The sequence below is a fragment of the Thunnus maccoyii genome, chromosome 23 (genome assembly GCF_910596095.1).
Source record: "Thunnus maccoyii chromosome 23, fThuMac1.1, whole genome shotgun sequence".
NCBI classification, from domain to species: Eukaryota; Metazoa; Chordata; class Actinopteri; order Scombriformes; family Scombridae; genus Thunnus; species Thunnus maccoyii.
Genome location: NC_056555.1, coordinates 4019841 through 4046191, shown reverse-complemented (window position 1 = coordinate 4046191; position 26351 = coordinate 4019841). Strand labels below are relative to the sequence as shown.

The 26351-nt window shown below is 41.0% G+C and overlaps 1 protein-coding gene across 4 annotated transcripts; it reads left to right on the top strand.

Moving 5' to 3' along the window:
• Positions 1–537: 537 nt before the first annotated feature.
• Positions 538–26351, top strand: mkln1 (muskelin 1, intracellular mediator containing kelch motifs). 4 transcript variants are annotated; one of them, XM_042403923.1, is made up of 18 exons: positions 538–654; positions 1739–1808; positions 5055–5197; positions 7301–7389; positions 7500–7609; positions 8593–8785; positions 8897–8974; positions 9303–9368; positions 12152–12264; positions 12924–13136; positions 13488–13709; positions 13846–13975; positions 20398–20545; positions 21155–21269; positions 22697–22836; positions 24248–24350; positions 24502–24556; positions 25992–26351. In XM_042403923.1, the coding sequence occupies exons 1-18, from the start codon at positions 575–577 to the stop codon at positions 26111–26113; spliced, it is 2190 nt and encodes a 729-aa protein (XP_042259857.1). In that variant the 5' UTR covers positions 538–574; the 3' UTR covers positions 26114–26351. The 4 variants fall into 4 exon arrangements, with proteins under 4 accessions (XP_042259857.1, XP_042259858.1, XP_042259855.1 ...); XM_042403921.1 differs by having other exon boundaries at positions 539–654; positions 8897–9013; XM_042403925.1 differs by lacking the exon at positions 538–654 and adding an exon at positions 823–885 and having other exon boundaries at positions 8897–9013.

Below are 26351 nucleotides of genomic sequence, written 5' to 3'. Positions count from 1 at the left end.
TATGTACATTTTTGCACAGAAGGAGGACTGTGGATTTTGGCCCCTGTCAACTACATTGCAAGTACATCATGAAGAGATCTTCTAATGGTCAGTATGAACAGGAGGAATGATTACAGCAAGAAAAACCTTTTTCAGTGTTCACTTAGGTACCTGACTGTTGTTTTAAGACAGACTTGAAAAATAATGAACCTGTCCTTTAATATCTGGACATTGTTTATGGAGAGAAACACTGCTCTTGTTTTTCAAATGCAATTTCAATGTATTTTTTCAAAGCTGTAAGCAGTAGCCACAGTAATAAGGTTTTTTTTTAATTAATACTGTATTAATGTTCAGGTGAACTGCCCCCTAAACTACAGTTTGGTCAGAGCTTAATTATATGGGAAACTATAACGAGAAGATTTTATGTTTTCTTATGACGGACATGCAAGATTTGACTTGGTAGTTACATTATATTATATTGCACTGCATACTTTATATAAACAAAACAAAACAAAACAGGGTGTACTGTCTCTTTAAGGGCCGTCACTGCTCGCTTCTCGCTAGCCTCCCGCTGCTTGTTATTTTCTGCAACAAGATGGCTGTCGTTCCAGAGAGCAGAGTCCTCACTTTCAGCGTTTTTAAATGGAGCTCTTACTCCTCTACATATTTACCTGAGTGAGTAACGCACATGTTAGATGTCCCGGCGTTTGCATGAGGTTCTGTATTTACAGGTGGTCTTTTACGGCCTCAGTGCACCAGTGTTTCTGCCAGCCGGCCTGACTGGCCTAGCTCGTCTGCGATACGATCCACCTAGCGTTAGCTCAGTCAGCGGCGCTGGGGGCGTTTGGTTTCGGTGTCAGAACCGCTCGGTCGTCATGATGCTCCTGAACTAGTGAAAGGTTCTTGGTAAACAGCAGCGTTTCAAGAATTACATGACATATTAGATGACGTTATACATTTCGTTTGAACCTGTAGTTAATTTCTAGTGTCAAATATAATATTTAATATGTAGGAATGTGTTTCTTTTTCGCTGTCACTCTGTCATAGCTGTTTATTTTAAATGTAAACTTATGTATTCTCCTTTTCTGAAGAGCTTGTTTTGGATCAGCAGTCCTCAATACTTCCATACCACTAATTGTTTAACAAACCCATTGCAACCTCAGACTAAAGAATTGTCAAAACACTTTAACATTTTTGAATTTGATTCAAGAATGTGCAATCTGGCGTCCTAGTATGTCAAAAACGAGCGTCCACGTTAGCTACGAGTAGGTAACTAGCTGCTGTTATCTAACCAAAAGCTCTGCTTTAGCAACAAAAGCTAATCGGCTTGTTTACCCACTAACTACCTGAAACTGGTGGAACATACTGTCAAACTCCATGTTCGCATATATAAGTAAACACTCTGAATAAATAAATAAATAGGGAGTGAAGTTATTATAGTTTTACAACATTCGCCTGTTGCTGGTTTAGCTCCTAATTTAGCTGACGTTAACGTCAGTCAGCTAACAACAGTCAGATAATGCTTTTATCATTTAATGGAGTCATTGCACCTGCTAGCACAATCTAGCTGCAGATGCATTGCATAAACAGTTGTGTTATATGATTCCTCCACCTTCACAGCGAGGTTACACACAAACAAAAACACACTCCTGTTTGTTGTGATTCCTGTGTCAGAAGTTAAATGTAATGTTATCTGCTGTGTATCAAGTTTTGTTGCTGCTGTGATAAATAAACTATCTCTCTCTCTCTGTTTTTTTAGGAATATCTTAGTTGACAAACCTAATGATCAGTCTTCCAGGTGGTCCTCTGAGAGCAACTATCCTCCTCAGGTAAGTCTGCTGCTGTTGATACAACCTGTCTCTTCCTGTGACTTCACTGTTCCAGATGGAGACTGACGTGGAACGGCAGTTTGCCACGACTGCTGTTTGTTCGCTGCTTTGTACAGGGGAAAAAAATAATCTGCCAGATACCTGGATGAGAGATGATAAATTACAGGAGAAAGAGCCTCGGGAGACGTGGGAAGTATGGACAGTGTATCTGGTATCAAGATCAAATTATGAAGTTCAGGTGCAACTGTAGGTTGTTTTTTCTATACTACATGTGTTGTGCAATAGAACTATTACTATTGGTTTATTTACAGACATTTTTTTTAACCTTTTATGGGGAAGTTTCACCGAAAGCAGTGCTGATGTTATGTTAACAGTTTCCAGTTAAGTTTTCTGGTTTCTCCACAAGCCCTTATCGACTCTTTGACATCTTAAACTACAAAGACAGTTGTAGATTTTGTGCGGTGAAAATCATCTTTGAGGTGACAGTTCAAGCGTTTGGGCGGACTGTAGCTCTGATCTGCTACTCTGCTGTCACAACTTTCAATGCCTGAACTCTTTGTCCTGCACATGCACGCATGTAAAAATCAGCAATCAATTAGAAACCTACCTTCGCCTTGTGAACCAGGTTTCTCCTTTATATGGCGTTTAAGAATTCAAGTTACTGCAAAAAATGAGCTGTAATCTGGTTACATAAGTGCATGTAACCGCATTGAGGGACTGCTAATTACAAGTTTTGTCTTGTGCACCCAGCCATAATCACTGCTATGAATGCAGTACATAAATTAACATTGGCTTAAACACCATGAAGATTTTAACTGTGAAAACATGTGAATGTGTGCAAAGTTGGTGCAGCATTATTTGTGCATCCTTGCAGATGTATGTGTGTTGAATTTCCACACAGTTTGGACGTATTTTTGTATTTATTATTATTTAGCAGCTGTCAGAGCAGCAGTTTAGAGTGTTGGCATTATTTCATTTGATTCATGTATTTAAGAAATGCCTTATTTACTTGGAGGACAAAAAGCACATGGCTAAATGTATAATTAAAGCTCTAAGTGTGGGGGGGAAAAAGAGGTAGTAAGCTGTTAATAAGTAATCAGTTATTGATCATGAATTGGTTGAAGACTGATTAAAGAAGTCAGTGAAAATTTGCATATCTCACCGCCGCAGAGGCTTTCTCTGTTGTCTACTGTTAGCGCCCACCCAGGTCTGTCGAAGTATCTACCTTCCGCATACAATGAAGCACTTGTTTGTCATTGTGTCTCTTGAACCTGTTGACCCGCTGCAGCAGCAACACTGTGGCAGTCTGTGTTAAATCTGAAAGTTTGTCACATGGCAAGAGGAAATGAAGCCTGTCAAAACAATGGTTAACCACTTTCTAGTCGCCTTGAGCATGTCAGTCACAATATGTACCAGGTTGCTTTAGCAGCACTGCGTAGTAAACAAGAGTACAACATACAAATCTAGTGACGTTTTTACATCCAAGCTTAACTCGCAGCATAATTTTGTAATTATGTTTTGAATTAAAGCAGAAATGCGTAACACTCCTTCATCACAGCATCTCAACAGTAAAGATCTTTTGTCTTAAATGTAGTAAACTGATTGGAACTAATATCTTTAGGCTGTGGACTCTCGGTGAGACTAAACAAGCAATTTGAAGGAAATTGTGATGAACAATCGTCAAATTAACCAATAATGAAGATTAGCCTTAGTTGCAAAGCTTAACTGGCAAACAAGACTAACATTACAAGTGAGACTATGTAAGTTTTGAAGAAATAACACATTCTCTCTCTTACACATGAAAAGTTGAATTCATAAGTTTCATAAAAACACATCCTTGCGCTATTCAACACACTCATACACAGTGGAGACTATTGGAAGTTAGTATTTAGCAAGCAATTAGCAATTACTACAAAACTTCAGTAGTTGTATGTAATGGTGAATTGTTCTTTTTTACACTTTGGATTTCTATGGATTAACAAACAAAATACAAGTGGTTAATTAGTGAGCTTTCGAGGTGCTTTTAAGAGGATTGTTCTACCTTTGGACAGAGCCAGGCTACTTGTTTCCAGTGTTTGTTCTAAGCTAAGCTAACCTGCTGTTGGCTGTAGCTTTATATTTAACAGACAAATATGAGAGTGGTATTGATCTTCTCATCTTACTTTCCACCAGAAAGTGAATAAGTGAATTTCCCAAAATATAGGCATGTCTGGAAACCAAATTGTTGGTTTTGGCTTCAGAAAACCAGATCACTCTACCAAGTCACCGTATCCCATAGTTACAATACGCTTGAGTAAGGGGACTAAGGGGAGGGGACTGGAGCAGAGTTCACTAGACCAGTGGGGTGATGCATCGAAGATGGAACCAATGGAAATTGATCTCATTAATCTAATGTTTCACAGATTAACTCCCGATGTCGGTTCTCATATTGAACCAGTCCAGTAATATGATCTAAACTGTAGCACAGTAGACGGGAAAATCAAACGGTTATGATAGCTGGTTGTTTCTCTCCAATCAACCAGTTAAAACAGAGCGTGTGTCAAATTACTGACAAGGATCTGTAAATGATGTCCTTGAACATCTGAGTCATTTCAGGAGCTTGATGGGAGGATCAGGCTGTTGCTCACATGTTGACTCATGACAAACTGGGTCGATGGTGAAAGTGCAAGATCAATGCCTGACAGACGAGTCAAAAATCACCAGAGCTGCTTTTATCTTTTATTGAACATAAAGGTTGAAAATTTTATGCGGGAAAAAAATTCCATGAATAACATCAGTGTTGTTATGAAAGTTAAACTCCAGATGAATACTGATAAAGCCTCAGCATGGATTGAATATTTGCATTTTCTGTGAGTGGAAGTGAAAACGTCGGTGTGTGTGTGCGTGGGGTTTGTCAAATGCCTGTTTTCCCAGTGACACATTTAATCAATGTTCCGGCCTGTGGTCTCCTCTCGTTCTGGCCTAATGGCTACTGGTGATTTGTCAGTAGATGTCCCGGCTTGTTAGAGCACCAACGACATGTGGATGCGGCTCATAGATCGTATGTAATGGCACTTACCTGACGCAGTAGATTGACCTGCTGTAGTCGTTTAGATAATGAGCAAATCTTTTCACAGCGGCTGGCCCCGCTATAAGCACAAGCAATTTCCTCAGTCCTCCACACACACTAATGGCATCATAACTCTCCTCTCTGCTTTCAGCTCTTCTCATGTCTCCTCTCTCTCTGCTCCATCTCTTCTCCTTCAGTTTTTAATCTTGAAATTGGAAAGGCCGGCAATCGTTCAGAGCATCACCTTCGGGAAATATGAGAAGACTCACGTCTGCAACCTGAAGAAATTCAAAGTGTTCGGTGGGATGAGTGAAGAAAACATGACAGAGCTTTTGTCCAGGTGAGATGGAGCCGCTTATGCAAGTCCCATCCAAAAAAAAAAAAAGTTTGTTTTTTGTGATTATTGCAACAGGGGAAGACTGAACTTGCAACAGCTTTAATGGAGAAAGTGCAATGCAATTTGCAACATTTTTGCTATCTTGTATCTTTTTTTTGGAGCTCGTTGGGATAATGTACAGTCTAGGCGTACGATCAGCCTTAGGAAACAATTTCAGGGAATATAAAGTCTCATAAACGGCAAAGCATCTGCAAGGGAGTTGCTTTATTGAGATGTAGGATTGATTTTGCTGGCCTCATAGCACTGCTTCAGTAAAATACGTTTACTGAATCAGTATCGGCTCAGACATACTGACCTTATGAAGGGGATTGGATGTTGAACAGATGTGACTAACAACATTTATGAAGACACTGTTCAATGTGGATAAAGTAAATAAATATATAAAAATACACAATAAATAAAAAATCAGTTACATTCAGTCATGGTGGGCTGGTACCTCAATATGTAGTGTCACAGAAATCCTTGGTGCATTATATTAACTTATTTATGACTCTATGCCAGGTATCAGATCAGTACTCTGTGTTTAGTTTTTGGAATCGGGAGAAAAAAAACATTTGCATTTCTTGTCCTGAATCAGATGATATTATACAGAAAATAGCAGTTAAAAGCAAAGTCTGCAAGCCCCTTTTTCAGCTCTCTTTTGGTCAAAATTGCATGCTTTAGTCAGATGGGTTGAATTTGCGTTTAATTTTTGTGGTTACAAATTCCTGAAAGAACTGAACTTCATAAAAAAAAAAACACCAATGAAAACCTAATTCTTTTGTATTGGTAAGTTGAAATAATGGACAGAAAAGTAAGTTGTTTGGTGAGATGTGTTTTGAAGACTCCACAGTTAAAATGATGTTTTCCTACACATACACCAGCTCTGTCGATACCTGGTGGTTGGAAACTACCGCCATTTATATCTTTTCTCTCGAGCTGAAACTGTTGATCGCTGCCGTCGAAGCGTTTCAAGAAAAAATTGTTGCAATTATTCTGATAATCAGTTCATTGTTGAAATAATTGTTCTTGCAAAATTACCAAACATAACCCAGTTTCAACTTCTACATTGTGAGGATTTGCTGCTTTTCTTTTTCTTACATTATAGTCACTTTAAAACTTTAGAGTTCTGGGACTTTTAGTTTAGGCATTATTCATTTTTTTTCCAGACTTTGTATAGACCAAAAGATTCATTTAGTTTAGTTTAGATTAATCTATAATGGAATTACTAATTATTAAAGTTCCCCTCCATCCAAAAATGTGTTCTTGTTCCTCCGGTGTAATGTATGAGCTTCACTGTGCAGAATGATGTCAGCGCAGACTTTGTTTTCACTTTCATCTGCTGAAAGTGGAAAGTTTCTCTGCGCTCAATGAAAATCTGATAGTAAGGGGCGGGCCTACGAGCATGATTTGTAACATCACAACTAGTATGGAGCCAATCACGGTGCAGTAACTTACACAAGTGTGATGTGGAAACTTGAAGCCTCCAGAATATTTGCGTATTCGTATGTGTTTTTAAGATTTGAATGTGATAATTATACTCTATTGTGGAAAAAACCCATCAGACATGCATCATTGTTCCAAGCAGAGTGTTTTTATATGCTTTAGCACATGTCTTGAGGGGATCTCTAATAATAATTGTTAATTGCAGCCCTATTAGAACTGCGTGTGTGTGTGGAAAAAAGTAAGTATTGGAGCTTGCTGGGGGTGTTCTTTCAATTTGACAGTTTTGTGTGGAAATATTACAGGAATCAGCCCTTTTTTTATTTTTTTTTATTTTTGTTGCAACTGCAGGGAATCTCAGTAATTGGTGAATCACGCCGTCTGGTTAATCATCCAGTTTGACTACATTACCAGACAGCCTGTTTGGTCAAGAAGTGACAGATCATAGGTGCCAGCTGCCAAAGTGACAAATTAAGTTTGGTTGATTGCCAGAGTTGGAAGACGATCTGAAATTTAACAGCATATGGACGTGCTTGGCATCTCAACCCAGCAATATAATTTGGGAAATGGCTGCATCATTTCCATTCTCTCTTTTTTTTTTGTTTTTTTTCCTCTCTCTGCCAGTGGCCTTAAGAACGACTACAACAAGGAAACGTTCACCTTAAAGCACAAGATCGACGAGCAGATGTTTCCCTGCCGATTTGTCAAAATAGGTGAGATTTGATTTTTGGTTTTGACGAGTCCATGTGGTCTCTGCTGGTCTTAGAAAAAAAAAAGACATGGAGATCACATCCGTGTTTTAAAGCTGTTCTCTTCTTCTCAGTGCCTCTGATGTCTTGGGGTCCTAGTTTTAACTTCAGCATCTGGTACATTGAGCTGCATGGTATTGAAGATCCTGATGTGGTGCAGCCCTGCCTTAACTGGTACAGCAAGGTAAGCGCTGGAAAAACCTGGAGGTTTGATACTTGAGTACTGATAGAGTGGATTACAGATTCAACAGGCCTGAATCTCAAGTCCAATCACACCCACAGATTGTTTTCTTTGGTCAGTCCAGAGTGAACCTTTTTGTATGTTTGGTAGTTTGAGTTCACACAGCTTAATTACAACCAAACCAGGGACTGTAAATGAAAACCACATGGACGAAGCAGACTTTCATCAACTTCTCATCATCTGTTCCCAGACCTTTTTAAACGTAGTCGATCAAGATGAACTCAGTCTGAAATCCTTTGTGTAATTTATTTATTACAGTTAAGAATACATCAAGAGATGATTGAACATGTGCATCATGTAAAATTGCCGTTTGACCCCAGTTCACGTTGTTACACTTTCCAAGCCTTAGGTAACTCCAGGCAAGATGAAAGCAAAAATCCATCCACTTATTCCTCATGAAACTTCACATTTGTCTGTTTTCTGTTGTGGGATTTAATGATAGTAACTTTATTTACACTGATGGAAACACAACCATCTCTTTATCAAAACCAAAACTATGTATTTTTTGATATGTTATGAAGGTATTCCTACAAAAAAACCCTTTAAATTTAACACAATATAACTTCTAACATGCATCATTGTTGTCTTGAAGGATAAATCTTTGTTATTACAGCTCATTTTCATAGTTTTGCTCATAATTGTGGTAGGAATAACATGACACACCGATTTGTTGAGATCTAAGAATGTGAAAGTCATTCAAAGGACAGAACATGTGTGGACTCAAGCTGTAATAAACTCGAAATATCCTTTTACACAGCTGCGCAGGAACTTTCCACAAATAAAAAAAATCACTGTATACAAAGTTATAATTAGCATCGAGGTTAAATACTTCTGCTGTTACTGTCAGCGCTGTGATTCAGTAGATCAGGCAGAAGGTTGAGCTCATAACGGACTCGTGATTGTACTGGTATCTGTGGCCTTTGCAGTACAGAGAACAGGAAGCCATCCGCCTTTGCCTCAAGCACTTCCGGCAGCATAACTACACAGAGGCCTTCGAGTCACTTCAGAAGAAGACCCGGATAGCGTTGGAGCACCCCATGCTCACCCACCTGCACGACCGGCTGGTGCTGCAAGGAGATTTCGACGCCTGTGAGGAGCTCATAGACAAAGCTGTGAGAGGTATAGCCCTCGTTCCAGAGGTCAAATCAAAATCCGTTTTTGTTTTTTTGTTTTTTTTTGATTGTACTAATGGTGAATTTGCCATATGTGATGCTCTTCTCTCCTCACTAGACGGTTTGTTTAACCAGTATATCAGCCAGCAGGAGTACAAGCCCAGGTGGAGTCAGATCATCCCGAAATGCAACAAAGGTACAAGCGCCCAAGAAATCAACCGAGACGACATGAACAGTGAGAGACCATCTTTTCAAGCGGGGGAAACTTCCCCAATCCGTCAATCAAACATTTCAGTACAGTGTGACAGCTTTGTAGCTAAAACAACGCCGCCTTCCTTTTTTTTGTGTGTTGCTCCCCCCCCTCCCCTCCCCTCGCCCTCGCCCTCGCCCTCTGCTCCTCCCATCGTCCACCCATCCCACACGATCCTCTCACTCTCTCTGCTTTCCTCCGCGTCATCTTCCATCTCCGATGTTCACACACGCCCTCCCTCTTCTCTCCTCCTCCTCCCTCTCCTCTTCCGCAGGTGACGGCGACGACAACAGGCCAGGGATGAGAGGAGGGCATCAAATGGTCATTGACGTCCAGACTGGTGAGACCCACGCAGCCAGTGTTGTGACTTGGCAGCTTAACCGGCACTATGAGTCATATCCTCCCACACAGACTCAGAACTCCAAGCTCTATTACTGTTTAATCAAATTAACCCCCCCTTCCCGGCCCGCCCACCTCCAGCCCTTTTTCCTCTGAAACGAAACTGTCCCGAGGGTATTTCTTTTTTTTTAAGAGTACATAAATCACAACTTGAGTTTTGACAGAGACACACAACAATTGTTTTTTTTTTTTTTCTTTCCTCTCTCTGGTGTCGGTGGTGGTGGTGGTGGTGGTGGTGGTGGTGGTGTACTTTCCCGCTGGCCATCTGAAAGACAAAAGCCTGCATTGTGTGTGTGTGGTGTGTGTGTGTGTGTATGTGTGTGTGTGTGTGTGTGTGTGTGTGTGCGAGAGAGAGAGAGAGAAAAAGTGATGCAGTGTCTGCAACTTGTGTCAGAACTGAGAGAAGGCATTGCATCCCTCTGGTCTGTCTCAGCAAGCAAACACTGACTTCTGTGTTATGGTAGCAGAACTGGATAGATGTTGATACAGGAGTTAGATTTTCTTCCTGTTTGGCAAGATCCCAAATCATTTCTTGTCTTGCCCGGATCCAGTTGTTTGTGTGCTCTCTCGGGGGCTTGTATCACCAAGTAAGTTCAGGCTCTCTTCGGTTTACCTGCTTTGCTGAGACTAACGTCGGTGATCCAGGATAACTGGTGTCATGAAGCTGGTTAATCAACTGGCTCAGTTAAGTTTGGGTCGGCTACTAGCATGTACACGTGAAAGAGTTCTTAATTACATGCAACCTCATCAGAACCATGCATGGAGTACACAGAAAGAATAAAAAGCTGTAGTAACACTAGGAATTAATATCCAAATATTCAAAGTGAGGTAATATGATATATAAATAAGTGTAGGTATTACTATGCATGTCTGTTAAAATCCATCTGATATTTTCAACATGCTCGGTAGTGTGGAATGAGTGTTTTTGCTTTATCCATGATGATCTGTTAAGATTATGTGATACACTTAAAGTTAAAGGTAGTAAGACTGTTTGTGCCGCCAAAGGAGAGAGGAGAAGAAAAAAAAACCTAATGTTATTCTAGGCTGCAGTAATGCAATAAAAGTATAAAAGATATCTATCTATCATGTAGAGAATGAAAGAAATGTAATGCAACTTCGCAGTGTCATTTATTGTTGTAAATTGTTGTTTGTTAGACGCTCTGAAAACCAGACTGGACACATGGAAAGCCTTGAACAGCAAAGTAATTCTACTCATCCATAAAGCATCTACTGTATCATAAACTCAGTCCTTATTTCCCTGTCAGGATCCAGTTGTTTCCAGTGATCTGAGGTTTTGAGCTGATCCTCTAAAGTTAACCTGCTCCGGAGGAGGTTAGCCACGCTCCGTATAGGTTACCACGGTGATATAATGCAGTTAAAATAGATCCAGCTTCATGATACCAGGAAAGCCTGAGATAAACCTAAACTTATCTCGCTTTGTGATACAGCCCTCTGATCCCATGTAGAGCCTCTGTAATTATTTTCTGATTTTGATTATTAACACGTCTCAACACAAGGCGGGACTCTTCAATGTCTAGGTTCACCTCTACCTCCTAAACCCATCAGCCACACATACGGTCAGCGCGTCCTTAACATCAGGAGGGGCGTGATCTCTAATAGCGCTTTGCTTTGAAACAACACAGCACACATTTATGCAAAAAATGAAATCTTAATGACTAAAAATGCAATAAATACAATTTCTATGATCCAGTGGCCAAAACAAACCTATTCTTAATAATTACCAGTGACTCACTGAATACTTCGTGGCTTTCGCAACTCATTTTCCAGCCGGTTTTCTGTTTTGGAATGGTAACAGTAATGGCATAACTTAGTTCCTCCTACACAAGTCTGTGATACGATTGCAATTTCCCATAACTCCCATCAGCTTGAGCCGCAGTGGCCTGTGTTTGACCCAGACAGTGTTTACATATCAGAGATCAGTAAGCCGCTTAATTAGAGACGCAACACAAATGTGTCGAAAAAGAGGTAAAACACCGCAATATTTATGTGTCTTTTAACACCGTACCCTCGTCACTGAGTAATTTCCAGATGTGTTTCGGAATATTGTTGATGGTTGGGAAAGCTACACTCTTAACACAGATGGAGACTTTGGAATTTGAGCAGCAGAAAGTGAGCGTTGCGATCCGCATGCTTGGGTTTGCGGTCGGTCCAGGCGTTCCTGACGGATTGTGTCATCTATATAACACCTGATCAATTTCTGATCAGTTATTGTTAACTCCTGGAACATTTGCTTTGTAAAATGCTCATTAAAACACTGCAGCAGTTTCCTTATGCACAGCCATGTGAGTGAATGAATCAGGGAAAAAGCACTTTTGGTTGCCAAAAAAAAAAAAAAACCCAGAGAGAGAGAGGAGAAATCCTATTCAGCAACCCTTTAACTACAGCTCCACACTCCTCTCACTGTTGTCTTCATACAAACCACTGTTGGATACTTTTCAAAGATACTGTTGAAGGAAAGCTGTGATACAGAGTTGTCCAGCTTTCATCTGAATAGTTTTAGTCATTTTAATGCAGGTTTACAGTGGATCAAGTGTTCACTGTGCAACTGTAGTATGTAGGTTAAATAAATACAGCAATTTTAAACTTTGTCTTGGCACAGGTACAGAATTAAAAGACTCAGATCAGGGTCAAAAAACGATCGGACTATAAAAAAAGTCAGCTCTTGTCAGTTTGCCACTTGTTGAGCAATGTTTGTGCCTACAGAGACCGTGTACCTGTTTGGGGGCTGGGATGGCACACAGGACCTGGCTGACTTCTGGGCTTACAGTGTTCAGGAGAACCAGTGGGCCTGCATCTCCAGGGACACTGAGAAAGAGGTGAGAGGGGGGGGGCCAAAGAGTGTTGTTGTAAAACTCAAGTAAAGCTGGTCACTGAGAAAGATTCCTGTATGCACCAAATAATTTTTATATCTATGTAGTATTGAAAAAAAATGTGGGGAAAGTACCAAAATGCTTTCTCATTAACACCCTCTTTCCTCTGTCAACTTTGATCCTGTTTTAGTATTTTGAACATGAAACAGTTTTTTTTTTTTTTATAGAACAGTCTTTATAGTTAGAAAGCCAGATTGCATTTTAAATGTTAAGCAGAAGCTGGTTTACCTTCTGGCGCAGTGCTGCTCTCATCTAATGTTGACAGAATTCAGGAGGAAGTTCTGTTTTTAATTAACATTTAGGAGTGCGATAGAGCTTACTTGTCAGTATGATTTATAGTTTTCATCAGTGCCTCAAACTCTTAATGAGTTCAGGAACAATATGTTCAAACGGGTCTTTCTTTTGCCCTCTTCGTAACATATAGACTATCAACTATAGCAGACCTTTTGTATGAAATAATTTATTTGCATAACATCCCAACTGCTGTTCAGGAATCTCCAGCCATAGCTACCCAGTCATCAGGACAGGTTATTGACTGGTTATGTTAGTGAATACAAATGTTAAACAGCTGAACAGATGACTGTCTGTATCCGTGTATCACTCAGAGTGGTCCCAGCGCTCGCTCCTGCCACAAGATGTGCATCGACTCCCAGCAGCGTCAGATCTACACACTGGGCCGTTACCTCGACTCCAGCGTCAGGAACAGTAAGTCTCTGAAGAGCGACTTCTACCGCTACGACATCGACGCCAACACCTGGACGCTACTCAGCGAGGACACGTCAGCTGACGGAGGGCCAAAGCTGGTGTTTGACCATCAGGTAGCTAAAAATGATTTTATTTGAATAGCTTGTCTTGAGATGTAAAGTATATGATTCTATTTAGTGTTAATATTTGAGTTGTTTTTATAAAGTTGGTACAGTGCATAATACAGATTAGAATTTGCAAAAGTATATATGCCGTTCATTTATAATTCCATTCAAAATGAATGGAGAAGAGTTTTATGACACAGATGCGGGGCTACGAGCATACATTTAATCCTTCAACACAAATAGTGGAAACCAGGAACTCATCCTGCTGCCCTTCACTTCCTCCACTAAACCTCTGTCTGAACTCGCCTGCTTCCTTTTTCCTACATCCCTCGTCCCCCTCGCCCTCTGCCCTTCCTGCAGATGTGCATGGACTCGGAGAAGCATATGATCTACACATTCGGCGGTCGAATCCTGACGTGTAACGGCAGCGTGGAGGACAGCCGGACGTCGGAGCCCCAGTTCAGTGGCCTCTACGCTTACCACTGTCAGGCGGGGACGTGGAGCCTCCTGCGGGAAGACTCGTGTAATGCCGGGCCAGAGGACGTCCAGTCCCGCATCGGACACTGCATGCTCTTCCACACTGTGAGTCCACGTTTTGAGTTTATTTCTGTTGCTGTGTGAATAATCCCGCTTGATTTTTTTTATTAAAGCTTAAATGTTCATCATAATTTCTTTTTTTTTTTTTAATTTCTCCTCCATCGTTCTCTTCTCAAAACAGAGAAACCGCTGTCTCTATGTGTTTGGGGGTCAGAGGTCAAAGACGTACCTCAATGATTTCTTCAGCTACGATGTGGACGGCGACCACGTAGAGATCATATCAGACGGCACCAAGAAGGACTCGGGCATGGGTGAGATTTATGATCTGTCATATATTTCCCCTGATTTTCTTTTTTTTTTCTCTGCGTAGGATTAAATATCAAGGAAATTCCAGCACTCATTTTGGAAAGGTTAATTTAAATATTTGACATGATAACCTTTAAAACCTTTCCAAATTGATAACAAAACTGCATTTGTAAAAAGAAACTGGTTGGTCTGTGGAGGAATGTGTGCACTCATATATCTTTATGATTTTATGGGGGCATTATGAGTTATTATTGTGCACAACTCTAACATGAAATGATTCGTCCATAGACATAACTCATATTAGAGAAGGTATAACAATAGGGAAATAGTCCTCCTTGTTGGCCACACAAGAGAGGTTTGTTATTAATCTTAATTATGATTTTGCGAGGGTATAAGGGCTTTTAAGGTTAAGTGACTGAGATGCAAACACAAGAAACACATTTATTACTAACACTACAGCTACAAGTACTAAACACTACAACATTTTACAAACATGCATGATGCAGAGTTATCTATTGTGTAGTTGGTATGAGAGACCTGATAAAACCTGATTACGAATGCACCAGGGTTTAAGCAAGTTGATGAAGGTTTTGTACAAATACTTGCTTGCTCCCTGGGGTGGCTTCTTGTAGAGAATGGAGTGAAGAGCCGGAGTCTGGATCTTGTAATGATGTGTGAGTTGGCTGGATTTGTAAAGTTCCCGTTGGAAGAGTGCTCTTGGGTTTATGCTCTCCTAGTCTTGATCCTTAACTCATGACTCTAGATTCTGAGGTTTCACCTCCTATTATTCTGAATCACATCTTTAGACTGGCAGGATGCAAGCTTTCCACCGGCATGGCGGAAAGTAAGAAGGGCAAAGACAAAAGTTAGAAGAAACTAGCAACCAGCGAAAAGCAGCCAAGAGTTTCAGATAACACACTGTTGTAAAGTTTCGGTCTGCCCACTCAGAAGGTGCATCCTGGCCAATCCCAGGGTTGCAGAGTCAGTCCCCTCCTGTCCACAGACAGGCGGGTACAATTTCTAATTTTGCATTTTAGTAGCTTTAGTGTTCTGAAAGTGAACCAAGCAGAATGATACCAAACATGATGTAAGTGTTATCAAGCATGATTGAATTATGTTCGTGGTAGATTTCTTGGCTTAAAGGCAGTGGAATAAAAGTCTAACTAAAGCACATAATCACACACATATGATATACACACATCTATCAGCCTACAATATTAGGTCTACATGTTAGAGCTTGTGTGTGTGTGTGTGTGTGTCCACATGTTTGATGTGGAGTATTCTGTTAAATGTCTGTGAGTGACTGTATGTCACTGGAGCATGGCATATCGTGCAGCATGTGCCTTATGCTGGTTTGTACAGTGAACAGTTGTTTTGTTGATCATTTAAGTCTTAGAGGTCAGAGTTCACAGTAAGATTAAAGTTTGGTGCCAGCTTGTCTCTGTGTGTGACTGGCTCTTAGAGGTGAGTTATGATAGCCATCGGTGGGGCTCGTTTCTCCAAGTGGGGTGTGAATTGGTCTTTCCATCTTGCTGGCTCTTGTAGCTTTAAGGATAAAAGGTGGTTTGGGTCAGTGGTCTGGTTTGGTGACAGTGCAGGAGATGGGCTGTTCTGTATCTGAGCCTTTCTGTTTGCAGGAGGTTGTTTGGATGCTCTGGTCAGTGAGGAGTTTAGGACTCTCACCTATATATTATCGGCCAGTAGTCCTGGGGTGTTGAAGAAATAGCTGGTCTGTTGTTTGAGGCTTGTACTGTTTGCTAAATTGTAACTTTCCATAGCAACCATTGAGAGTACTTTCATTTTCCCTGCTGAAGTAATTCTTTGATCAGTTATGAAATGAATGTCAAACTGATTCCAGGCATTCAGATCTTCCCACTTTCTTTGTAAACGATGTCATTTTGTGTGTGTGTGTGTGTGTGTGTGTCTGTCATAGGCTACTTTCAAAGACAAATTTCAGACTAATGACCAGTTGGGGACGGCATGTCCAACTGGGGACAAAAGCCATGTCCATCTGGTAAAAGCTGGTTTTTGGGTCAGTGGTTAAGGTTAGGGTAAGTCTCCAGGAAATGAATGTAAGTCTATGTAATATCCCCAAAAGTGACCTAGGGCAACGTGTGTGTGTGTGTGTGTGTGTGTGCGCGCGCGTGTGCGTGTGTATGTGTGTTTTTATTTATTTATTTATTTATTAATTTATTTTTATTTAATGTGCTAGAACTCCAGATATTCATTCATTTTAAGAAGTTTATATTCACAGGTTTTACAAATGGAACAAATATATAAACAACAAGTCAACATCAACACAGAAGAAAACAACACATATTCAGCAAGGACCAAAAAAAGACAAAACTAGACAAGCTCAGCGTCATTTTCTTGATATCTTGTTGGTTTAATTGATACACATAAAACATAAATGACCATAAATCCAACATAAATCTTCATATTCAGTTCATGTTTATTGAGAATGCCCTCCTATCCTCAAACGAAACTGAAACACTTGAAGGTAGAACTACAACAATAAGTTGATCGATCGCTAAGTTGATCGACAGAAAATGAATAAAGCAACTATTTTCATCATCAATTAATCAGCCTGTTTTAAAAGCAAAAATGATCAGGTTTCAGCTTCTCAAATGTGATGATTTGATGGTGTTCTTTATCATACATGATAGCAAACTGAGGGTTTGGGACAGCTGGACATCAGTAAGACTTTTGAAGAAGTTGTACAAACAATGAATCCAGAAAATAATCAGCAGATTAATTGATAATTGCTGATTCTGGCCTAAATATTATTCTGTGTGAACTCTGGCTGTCTATCCTAACACCTTAAAGTTCAGATTAATGGTTAAATGTCTGAGATTTTATGTACTCACAGTTTGTAATACTCAATACTAATACTCCTCATGCAGTTTCAAATTGGGATAGTTTATTCTTTTCAAAAATCAACTGGTTAGCAATATCAATTTCTACCAAAAGTAAAGTGAGTTTCAGTGAAATCCCTTTTATATCAGCACTGGTTTAACTCACCAAAACAGCAGAAATGAAATACATATTTAATCTCAATACTGCACATATTCATTCAGAACACCTGCTCTGAACAGATAGGAGATGGAAATTCTTGTTGGATGTTTCAGTCACAAATTAAGTTTACTTTGAAAATACATTCAACTGACAGGAATACACACCTGACACTTGTGCAGGGATTTCCCTGCATCTCACACACTGATATAAATAGGGATGTAGAAACTCTCCATTACAATCATTCCTTGACACATTGTGTCTTGTTTTTGCTTTCAGTGTGCAGGGTGCTCATTTTCAATGCTATCGCTTGACTCCTCTAGTGGAGTGTTTTTGGGTAGCTCCCCTGTAGCCTCATGGGTAACGTTTTGCTCCAACCTGTGGCTCCATCAGTCAGCATAAAGAACCAGTGATGAAGGCAGACTGTTGCATTCAGTGTCTGGTGGTGCTCTCCAGGCGTTTGCAGCATGGTCGGCTTCTGTGCCTCTTTCAATGGAGATGTGACAGATTTTCTGCTTTAAAAGGCTCGGGCACAGTCAGATGCTTCCTGCCCTGACAGACAGATACCTCTGCTGTGCTCTCAGCTCCACTTCAAACACAGCATAAATAGATTTCTTTCTGCTGATTGCCCACCTCTTTACCGACCTGCCAGAGCCAGGCAGGCAGAGAGAATCTGGACATAGTGAGGCTATGGGAGGGAGAAAATTGACAAATTCAAATGGATGTGTGAGAATCAGAGCAAGAAAGAACAGAATGTTTTTTGGCAGGAAGGAAGCATCAAGCCCAAACAGTTCTCTCTTTCTTGTCTCTGTTTCATAAATCAGTCTCGCATGTGGATGTGTGCTGTGGCTCGGGCCGGGTTCAGCACTGCAGCGGCATCTCGTCCCACTGATGTCTGTCCACATACACTGTCTGATCTCAGCCAAAATGATATTAGACTATATTAGCGTAATTAACAAAACACTGCCAGTGTTGCCCCACAATGGCAGCATTAATCTCAAAGTTAGCCCTACATTAACAATAGTGTTACTGTTGTGGGGTATTGATGATGAATCACAGTTACGTGCTGTCGTCTGGTTCTCTGGAACTTCCAGGAGAAATCACCCTCCTGTTTTCCGGCAGAGAAAACTCCTGAAGAAATTTTTTTTAAAAAAAGATCTTTTTAGGCCTGATTTGGAATAATGTTGCTTGTCTCCTCCATCCAAAGAGAGTATAAACCTAGTCAGAGCTCCGTCAACTCAAGAGTTCGATGTCCATTTCAGAACAGTCGTAAAATTTCAGAAGAGGCTCAATTCTCTTTAAATCATGACTTGTTGAACAAAATTGAAACCAAATAGAATTTAAAATGCAGTCATCTTTGACTGCTGCAGGACCTGCAACTGACACCTGGCAGACAAATCTCACCTCTGTTATCTGGAGACTGACAGTCAATATAATATAATATTTTGACATTGTATAAGAAAATTATAATGAGCTACAACAGATACATGTTACTATATGATATGGAAAGTTGGATCAAATACAAAAAAAATGACAGTACTGATGATGGATAAATATACAGATTGGTGACAAATTATGCTTTGGGGGCATTTTGCTGGCATGGTTTGGGTCCATTTGTCCTCTTAGAGGGAAGGGTCACTGCAAATCAATACAAAGTTGTTCTGAGTGATCACCTTTATCCTATGATGAAACATTTCTATCCTGATGGGAGTAGTGTCTTCCAGGATGACAATGCCCCAATTCACAGGACACGAGGGGTCACTGAATGCTTTGATGAGTATGAAAATGATGTGAATCATATGCTACGACCTTCACAGTCACCAGATCTCAACCCAGTTGAACACCTATAGGAGATTTTAGACCGACATGTTAGTCAGCGCTCTCCATCACCAAATGAGGGAAAATCTTTTGGAAGAATGGTGTTCATCCCTCCAGTGGAGTTCAGAGACTTGTAGAATCAATGCCAAGGCTTAGGAATACCAGAGACCTTCATCATAGCAGGAAGAGCACAGGTGTAGTGACGTCAACAGTCGTGCTGTTCTATTCAAGTGTTCCTGTAAGACATGACAGTGTGACTGTGAGACAGCTTGTACAATACCAAGAACCTAAAACTGATGCAGCTAAAATGAATCCAGCCATGGTTGATTTTATTACTAACACCTGACATGTCAAAACGTCTACTATGAGTTATGTCTATCATGAGTTGAATTCACCACAGCGGAGATACAGCTTCAGTGCTGAGTCAGTCAGTCAGTGCCAAGCCGCCTGCAGCTTATCATGAATTTTATGCCCGTTGTGCTTCCTCCTCCGTGTTCACAATTCATGTGGAAAAAAAAAAATTGTAATATGAACTACTTGAGTTTGACTGCTATAAATGGTGCTGTGCTGAGCCAGAGCTTCACTATATATAAATATGATTGGGCTGCATTAGATAAGGTTTCTAATAAACAGATCCGTGTGCTGAGGACAGCTGGCTGGCCTGTCAATTGATCGAGAAGTTAAGGACGAGCTTTTTATCGTCATCCAACGCAAATATTAAGCAGCAGCATTTATACCTCTAAACATTTTATTAATGTTATCGATCACACCTGTTTTTCCTGCTGATGTTATCAAAACGTCTGCAGCGGAAAAAGGTTTTATCGTCGACTTGCAGGTGTGGCGACTTGCTTCTACCCGCTGCAGGTCTCAGGTCTTCTTTTGTCACAGAACAACAGTGCGTGTCTGCATTTCTCCAATCACACCAGCTGAATCTGCATGCTGCTCACTCTGTCTCTTCCGGGGCCTTGTTGCCATGGTGGCGTGTTGCTATGTTATCAAGTAGTCAAGTCAATTTTATTTGTGTTGCCCAATGTCACAAATTTGCCTCAAGGGTCTTTACAGTCTGTACAGCAATACAACATCTTCTGTCCTTAAAATTCCCTAAAAGGACCTTTTAACGGAGACGAAAAGGAAGAAGCAAGAGAGGAGGGATCCCTCTCCTCGGATGAACAGACAATGCAATAGATGTGTGTACAGAATAGAACACAAATTACAGAATACAGCAGTGAACAGGATAACAAAATTATGATGGATTTCTAATAAATATGAAGAATGTGAAGTGGTTGCGAACTGCTGCTCTCTGCTTTTTCCTCTTTTTATTTGGGGGAAAAACTAATAGAAAAGTTCTGTTACTAATGGAGCTTGTCAAAGTCGTGCCTGTCATCACCATCTGAGTTTTTTTTCCCTTTCTATGCTAGTAAGAACTACTGACCTGAATAACTTCTAAACATTATAATTTCTTTATCTCAGCCGAATCACTTTCTGTCACATCTTCTGGAATAATAAATGATTTTTATTTCTGAGTCGACCTCCCTGTAGGCTGCACTGTTGATTTATCGTTGTTGTTTTGTGTTTTTTTTTTTTTTTGCCTCTGTAGTGCCGATGACAGGCTTCACCCAGAGAGCCACCATCGACCCTGACCTCAACGAGATCCACGTCCTGTCGGGCCTCAGCAAAGACAAGGACAAACGCGAGGAGAACGTCCGCAACTCCTTCTGGATCTACGACATCGCCCGCAACAACTGGTAGGAGAGAATGAAGAAGAAAAAAAACAACAAAAAAAAACCACACACACACACTTTCTCTGCAGCCGAGATGTTCCTGTGATCATCACTGAAGTGACAAACACGCTCACAGGAAACACTGACACACACCAGCTCTTTCTAGTTGAGATCTTCACCACAACAGACAGCAGAGAGCATGCAAAGAACGCACACACGCACACACGTCAACGCTTTTATGCAAATATCCACACAGCATTTCACGACACAGAGCTGATGATCCTCAGGCCTCCACAAGGGAACTGCATGCTCTGTGTGTGTGTGTGTGTGTGTGTGTGTGTGTGTGTGTGTGTGTGTGTGTGTGCGCGTGCAAACATGTATGTAAAGAGAGAACAGGCTGTCAGGCTGCAGCCCTCACTGTTCCAGTACATTGATTTCAGCTGCTGTTCTTGTACTCAGTGTCCAGTGAAATAAGTCAACGAGACATTTGCAGCATTATGTGGATGTGTGCCCGTTCCTCTCTACTAGCCATGTGTGCGTGCTTGTGTGTAGACTGATTTGTTGTTTGTGTGTGTGTGTGTGTGTGTGTGTGTGTGTGTGTGTGTGTGTGTGTGTGTGTGTGTTCCTGCTCAGGTCATGTGTCTATAAGAACGATCAGGCAGTGAAAGAAAACCCGAGCAAGGCTTTGCAGGAGGAGGAGCCGTGTCCACGCTTCGCACACCAGCTGGTCTACGATGAGATGCACAAGGTAACACACACACACACACACAGCTCACTCACACACTTGTCCTACACAATTTTCATGACTTACACTCAAGTAGTGACACTCAAAAACACTTTTTTTTTTTTTTTTTTTTTTTTTTTTGGTAAGCGAACTCCAGCTCAGTTTTATCAGATTTTTATTCATGCTGCATGGAGTTAACACGTCTCCTCATGAGCTGTTCATTCACACACCTGGTTCTACATCTTGATCAGAGCTGTCTTCTGTTAGGTCAACACTGAAATGAGCATTTTCCTTTATTTACACTGCAAAAACATTATCTGAAGATGAGGGCTTTTTACAGCCAGACTCCTTTTGACTTATCTCTGGATGAGTCATGGAGAGGATGATAACCCCCCTTGTGACTCAATTTCTTATTTCAGATCAAACACATAACATAAGCTGAAATTCAACAAGTTTAACTGTCCATGCGTCACAGTATTTGTATAAGATTGTCCAATCCTTGCGATATTTCTTCCTTCCTTCAAAAACGATCGAATCAGAAGAATACTTTTAAAAAAAAAACACAAACCTTGCAAATTGAACCTATCCAACCCTAAATAATCCAATTCAGAATCAGTGGTATAAGCCCAGGTTAAAGAAAACCAAGTGCAAAGAGTTATGATAAATAAAAATGATAATACTAGTAAAGGCCATACTGGCAGCTCAGACCTACAGAGACTTCAGAAGAAATACCTGAGCTGATTAACACAAAGTCAAAAAGGCTAATGAGTAGAAATGTGTTTTAAGATGACTCTTGAAGATCTCAGTAGTGGGAGAGAAACGGATGGTGGGAGTAAGGTAACTCCATAGATCTGGGGCAGTGAAAGAGAAGGCCCTGTACCCATAACACTTTGTCCTGGATCTCGGGGCAGACAGAAGTTTGTCTTCTGTGATGTAAGAGACGGCGAAACCATTTAACACCTTGTAAAAACGTCAGGATTTTAACATCAGTTCTGTAACTAACAGGCAAGCAGTGTAGGGAGGCAAGAATGGGAGTAATACTGTCTGTCCCTCCTTTTTTTGACCTTATCAAAACCCTTTCAGTTTCATTTTGAACCAGTTGGAGACGGGATAAACAAAGACTGAGTAATACCGAAATATGACGAGTTGCGATATTCAAAGTGGGAGGATGTGAAAGCAGGGATGACTTTCTCCGAAGAGACTCAGAAGTACAGAGAATTGATCTGAGTTTGGAGATAATGCAAACCTGCAGGAAGCTTAAAAAACAAGAAACTCTGTACTGAATAGTTCGATTTTTAACTGTGGAGAAAAGAAATCACACATAATGCAATACTTCCATTTGCACAACCATCCAATTTAACCAGAGTTTTGTAAGTTTAAGAAATATAGATTTAGGTTTGTGTATATTTAAAGACTGAAGACTTGAGTAATAAATCACTACGTGTTTCCAGGTGCATTACCTGTTTGGTGGAAACCCCGGAAAGTCTTGTTCTCCCAAGATGCGACTGGACGACTTCTGGTCCCTCAAACTGTGTCGGCCCTCCAAGGAGTACCTGCTCCGCCACTGCAGATACCTCATCAGGAAATACAGGTCTGCACTCTATTTCTCCCACCACTGCTCCATGACATGTGCTGTGTCCTCCAGTCAAGTCCAACTTTATTATCCCACCAGGGGAAAAATATAAAAAACACATTCATCATAAAAAACATAATCTTATATTATACTATACTTACTATACTATAATATACATCACATAATAGATCACAGGGACAATGTGAGATGACTTCAAAATGAAGTGCAAAGAATACCTGAAGTGCAGGTGCAGAGATCACGGTCAAAGAAAGACTTTGGGCCCTATTTTAACGACCTGAGCACACACAAGTGCAGTTAGGGTGTGTCCAAATCAATTTTTGCTAGTTTAACGACAGAAAAAATGGTCGGAGTGCCAAGCGCATGGTTCAAAGGAGTTGTCCTGAGTCTCTTCATTAATCATGGGTGTGTTTTGGGCGTAACATGCAATAAACCAAACACAGTGTCATCTCCCATTCCCTTTAAAAGCCAGGTGTGTTTGCATCTTGGCAGATTGCTGTTATAATGGTGCATTTGCCAAGTAGTAAGAAAGGACACTTCTCTGTAGAGGAAATGGATCTCCTCGTGCACAAAGTGAAAGCGCACGATCCATTATAAGCACACTGGCCCCTGCTGCTCCTGGACCCTCCCCTGGCCCCAGACCACCAGTTTAAGGTCTTGACAGACACCCTCATCCTGACGGGTCTGTTTAATTCCCTACGTGTATTGCCACGATTTGGCCAACAACGCGCCTGACCACACCTCATTTTAAGACAAACACGCCCATGGGCGTTCAAATGGGCGCAAGTGCATTTGCTATTTAAACAGCGTGGATGCTGGACAGGAAAATGACAACTGCGTTGGTCTTAAAGTAGCAAAGACACTTGCGTTGCACTTAGCACCGTGTGTAAGATGGGGCCCTTTGTGTCCTTTGTCCGCTGAGCAGGAACTCTTTATCTATAGCCTGAAGGTGGTGGTGGGGGGGGTGGGGGGGGGGTGGGGTGGGGGGGGGGGGGTGAATATTTCAATCTGTAAATTGAATATTTACAGATAATATGTATCAGACACAATGCTGAAATCACGACAATATCCATATTTTTCTTACTACTTTCATACATTTATTTACTACCTTTATTGCATTTTACATTCAACAACAGTACAAACTGTAGTTGAGTCTGCCCTTTTGTAAAAATGAAAGTTAAGTAAATATTTCAGGGGAAAATGGTTTTTATGTTGAGAAAGACCTTTGACCTAGTTATGGAAAGGCATGGAATCTTCCACAGTGGTCATGATGTGAAACTGACCACTGAGCTGCGGGGACGGGAATGCTTTGCTCCTGTTGCCATCTAGTGGTTAGTCGTCATAACTGCAACACCACTATGCGTACAGTGTACTGGATGCTGTTCACCATCAGTGTGTTTTGGTTGTCCAGGTTCGAGGAGAAAGCCCAGTCAGAGCCACTGAGCGCGCTCAAATACTTACAGAACGACCTGTCGCTCACTGTGGACCACACAGACCCTGATGAGACCAAAGAGGTACTGCTGTTTTTCTTTTACATCATTGGTGAGGGGAAAGAAAAAGAACTGGAATAAATGACTATGTGAGAGAAGGAAGAAAGACAAAGAAAGAAGTTGACATGTAGAAAACGATATGTTGAAGTGACTTGAATATTTGTGTTGTGCTTAGTTCCAGCTTCTGCCCTCGGCTCTCTTCAAGTCCAGCTCCGACTTCATCCCTCTGGGTAAGAGTCTGATCGCTGTACAAAAACGCCACATATAATAACAAGCGTTGTGTTCACTTTTCAATCTGCACGCTTGTTTCACTCTGACAAAATATTAGTTTAGATTTTGAGTTGTCAGTAAGTTTTCAAGTACACAGGTAACTTTTATTGGATAGTGCATTAATGTTCAGTACCTCTATAGAAAGCAGCCCATTGTTTGGATTGCTTTCTGTTAATCCTACTTGTTGTCTGGCCGTGAGATGAGTAGACAGCTGATTAGGCTGATTAGCTGATTAGGCAATCAATAGAAAATAAAATGGCAACAATTGTAATTATTGATTGGTTGTTTGAAGTCATCGTTCAAACAAGAGTGCCAAACATTTTATGGTTCCAGACTCTCCATTGTGAGGATTTGTTGTTTTTCATTGTCTTATAGAGTTGCGAAACATTTTTCCTCATCCATTTTTAAATATTCTTTAACATCACTGAACATAGAAATGCTTCATTTTTGCTTTTTGAACAAAACACAGCAGCATAGCAGCTGAATTCATCCAAAACAGACCCAGAATCAGATCATAAATTGATAGCAGATTGTATTGTCAGTAGGGATGCCACGGTCAGGAAATTTTCGGTATTACTGGTTTCGCCAGACATTTTACAAAATATGACGCTCATCCGTAGAGAGCTTACTTTGATCTGTAACATTAGATCTTTAGATTAGCTCTTGCCCTTATTTAAGAGTTAGTGACAGCAGGTTTCAGGCTGCTGCCAGCAGGTCGTCCTCTGTGTATAGCCAGGCTGCAGAGCACACAGACGGGAACGAGCCAGAGGACAACCGTCGCTTAGAACCAGAACCGGAGCAACTTACAACTTACTTATTGGGTGTATGTCCCAACACCGTGTAACACTGCTAACATCGACCACCGCGGCTAGCCTAATTGTCAGTTTTCTCAATATCATAATCTCCAGCTTCCGCCATATGTAACAGAATGATGTTTCTCGCTGACATGCCCCTTGAGAGTCGTGTAACTTCTCATCTAAAGTTTTTATATATGCAGTGTTGTACCGTCACCTTTTCTAAAGAAGCAGATATTTTTCTAGTGTAGTTGTTCATCTCTTGTACAGATTATTTAACTGGGACAGTTTCTTGCCATTCCAAGTGCTTCAACTGTGAGTCACATAACAGCGTCTATGGTGTATTTTTATCACTTTTCCTTTAAATACGTATGTGTGTATTTATAGCAGCAACTAACAAACTGACAAACATCTGCAGCTCAGATTTTACAACAGAGAAAACACAAGAGAAAACAAATTAGGCTCTGCTTGTCAGTATAAACTGAGGATGGATTTAATTAGTTATTTTCCTGTTTCTTGCGTGTCTCTCTCTCTCTGCCTCTCACCCTTTTATCCCACTCAACTCCGCTCTCCTCTCCTCTCCTCTCCTCTCCTCTCTCAGGTTTCTCAGACGTAGATCAGACGTACGCTCAGCGAACGCAGCTCTTCGACACGCTCGTCAACTTCTTCCCGGACAGCATGACACCGCCCAAGGGCAACCTGGTAGACCTCATCACCCTCTAGCCCATCACCTCACCCAACCGGACTGACTGAACACCCGCACACACACACACACACACACACACACACAGATGCGCACACACACCCGATGTGACAGAGGTGACAGAGACCAGTTATTTTTGTATATCTGAACCTTGCTCGCGGGATTACATTTCACCCTGATCTCCTGCTGTCACAGGCCGCGCTGCCCTGACGGTGAGGGTCGTAAACACACACACACACACACACACACAAACGACAC

What these genes read in the sequence shown, in the direction of transcription:
- mkln1 (XM_042403921.1), top strand. Translation starts at nt 575, where the DNA reads ATGGCTGTCGTTCCAGAGAGCAGAGTCCTCACTTTCAGCGTTTTTAAA. An exon ending in CATAGACAAAGCTGTGAGAG is followed by an intron (nt 8,786 to 8,896) that starts GTATAGCCCTCG and finishes TCTCCTCACTAG; the next exon opens with ACGGTTTGTTTAACCAGTAT. An exon ending in ACTGCATGCTCTTCCACACT is followed by an intron (nt 13,710 to 13,845) that starts GTGAGTCCACGT and finishes TTCTCAAAACAG; the next exon opens with AGAAACCGCTGTCTCTATGT.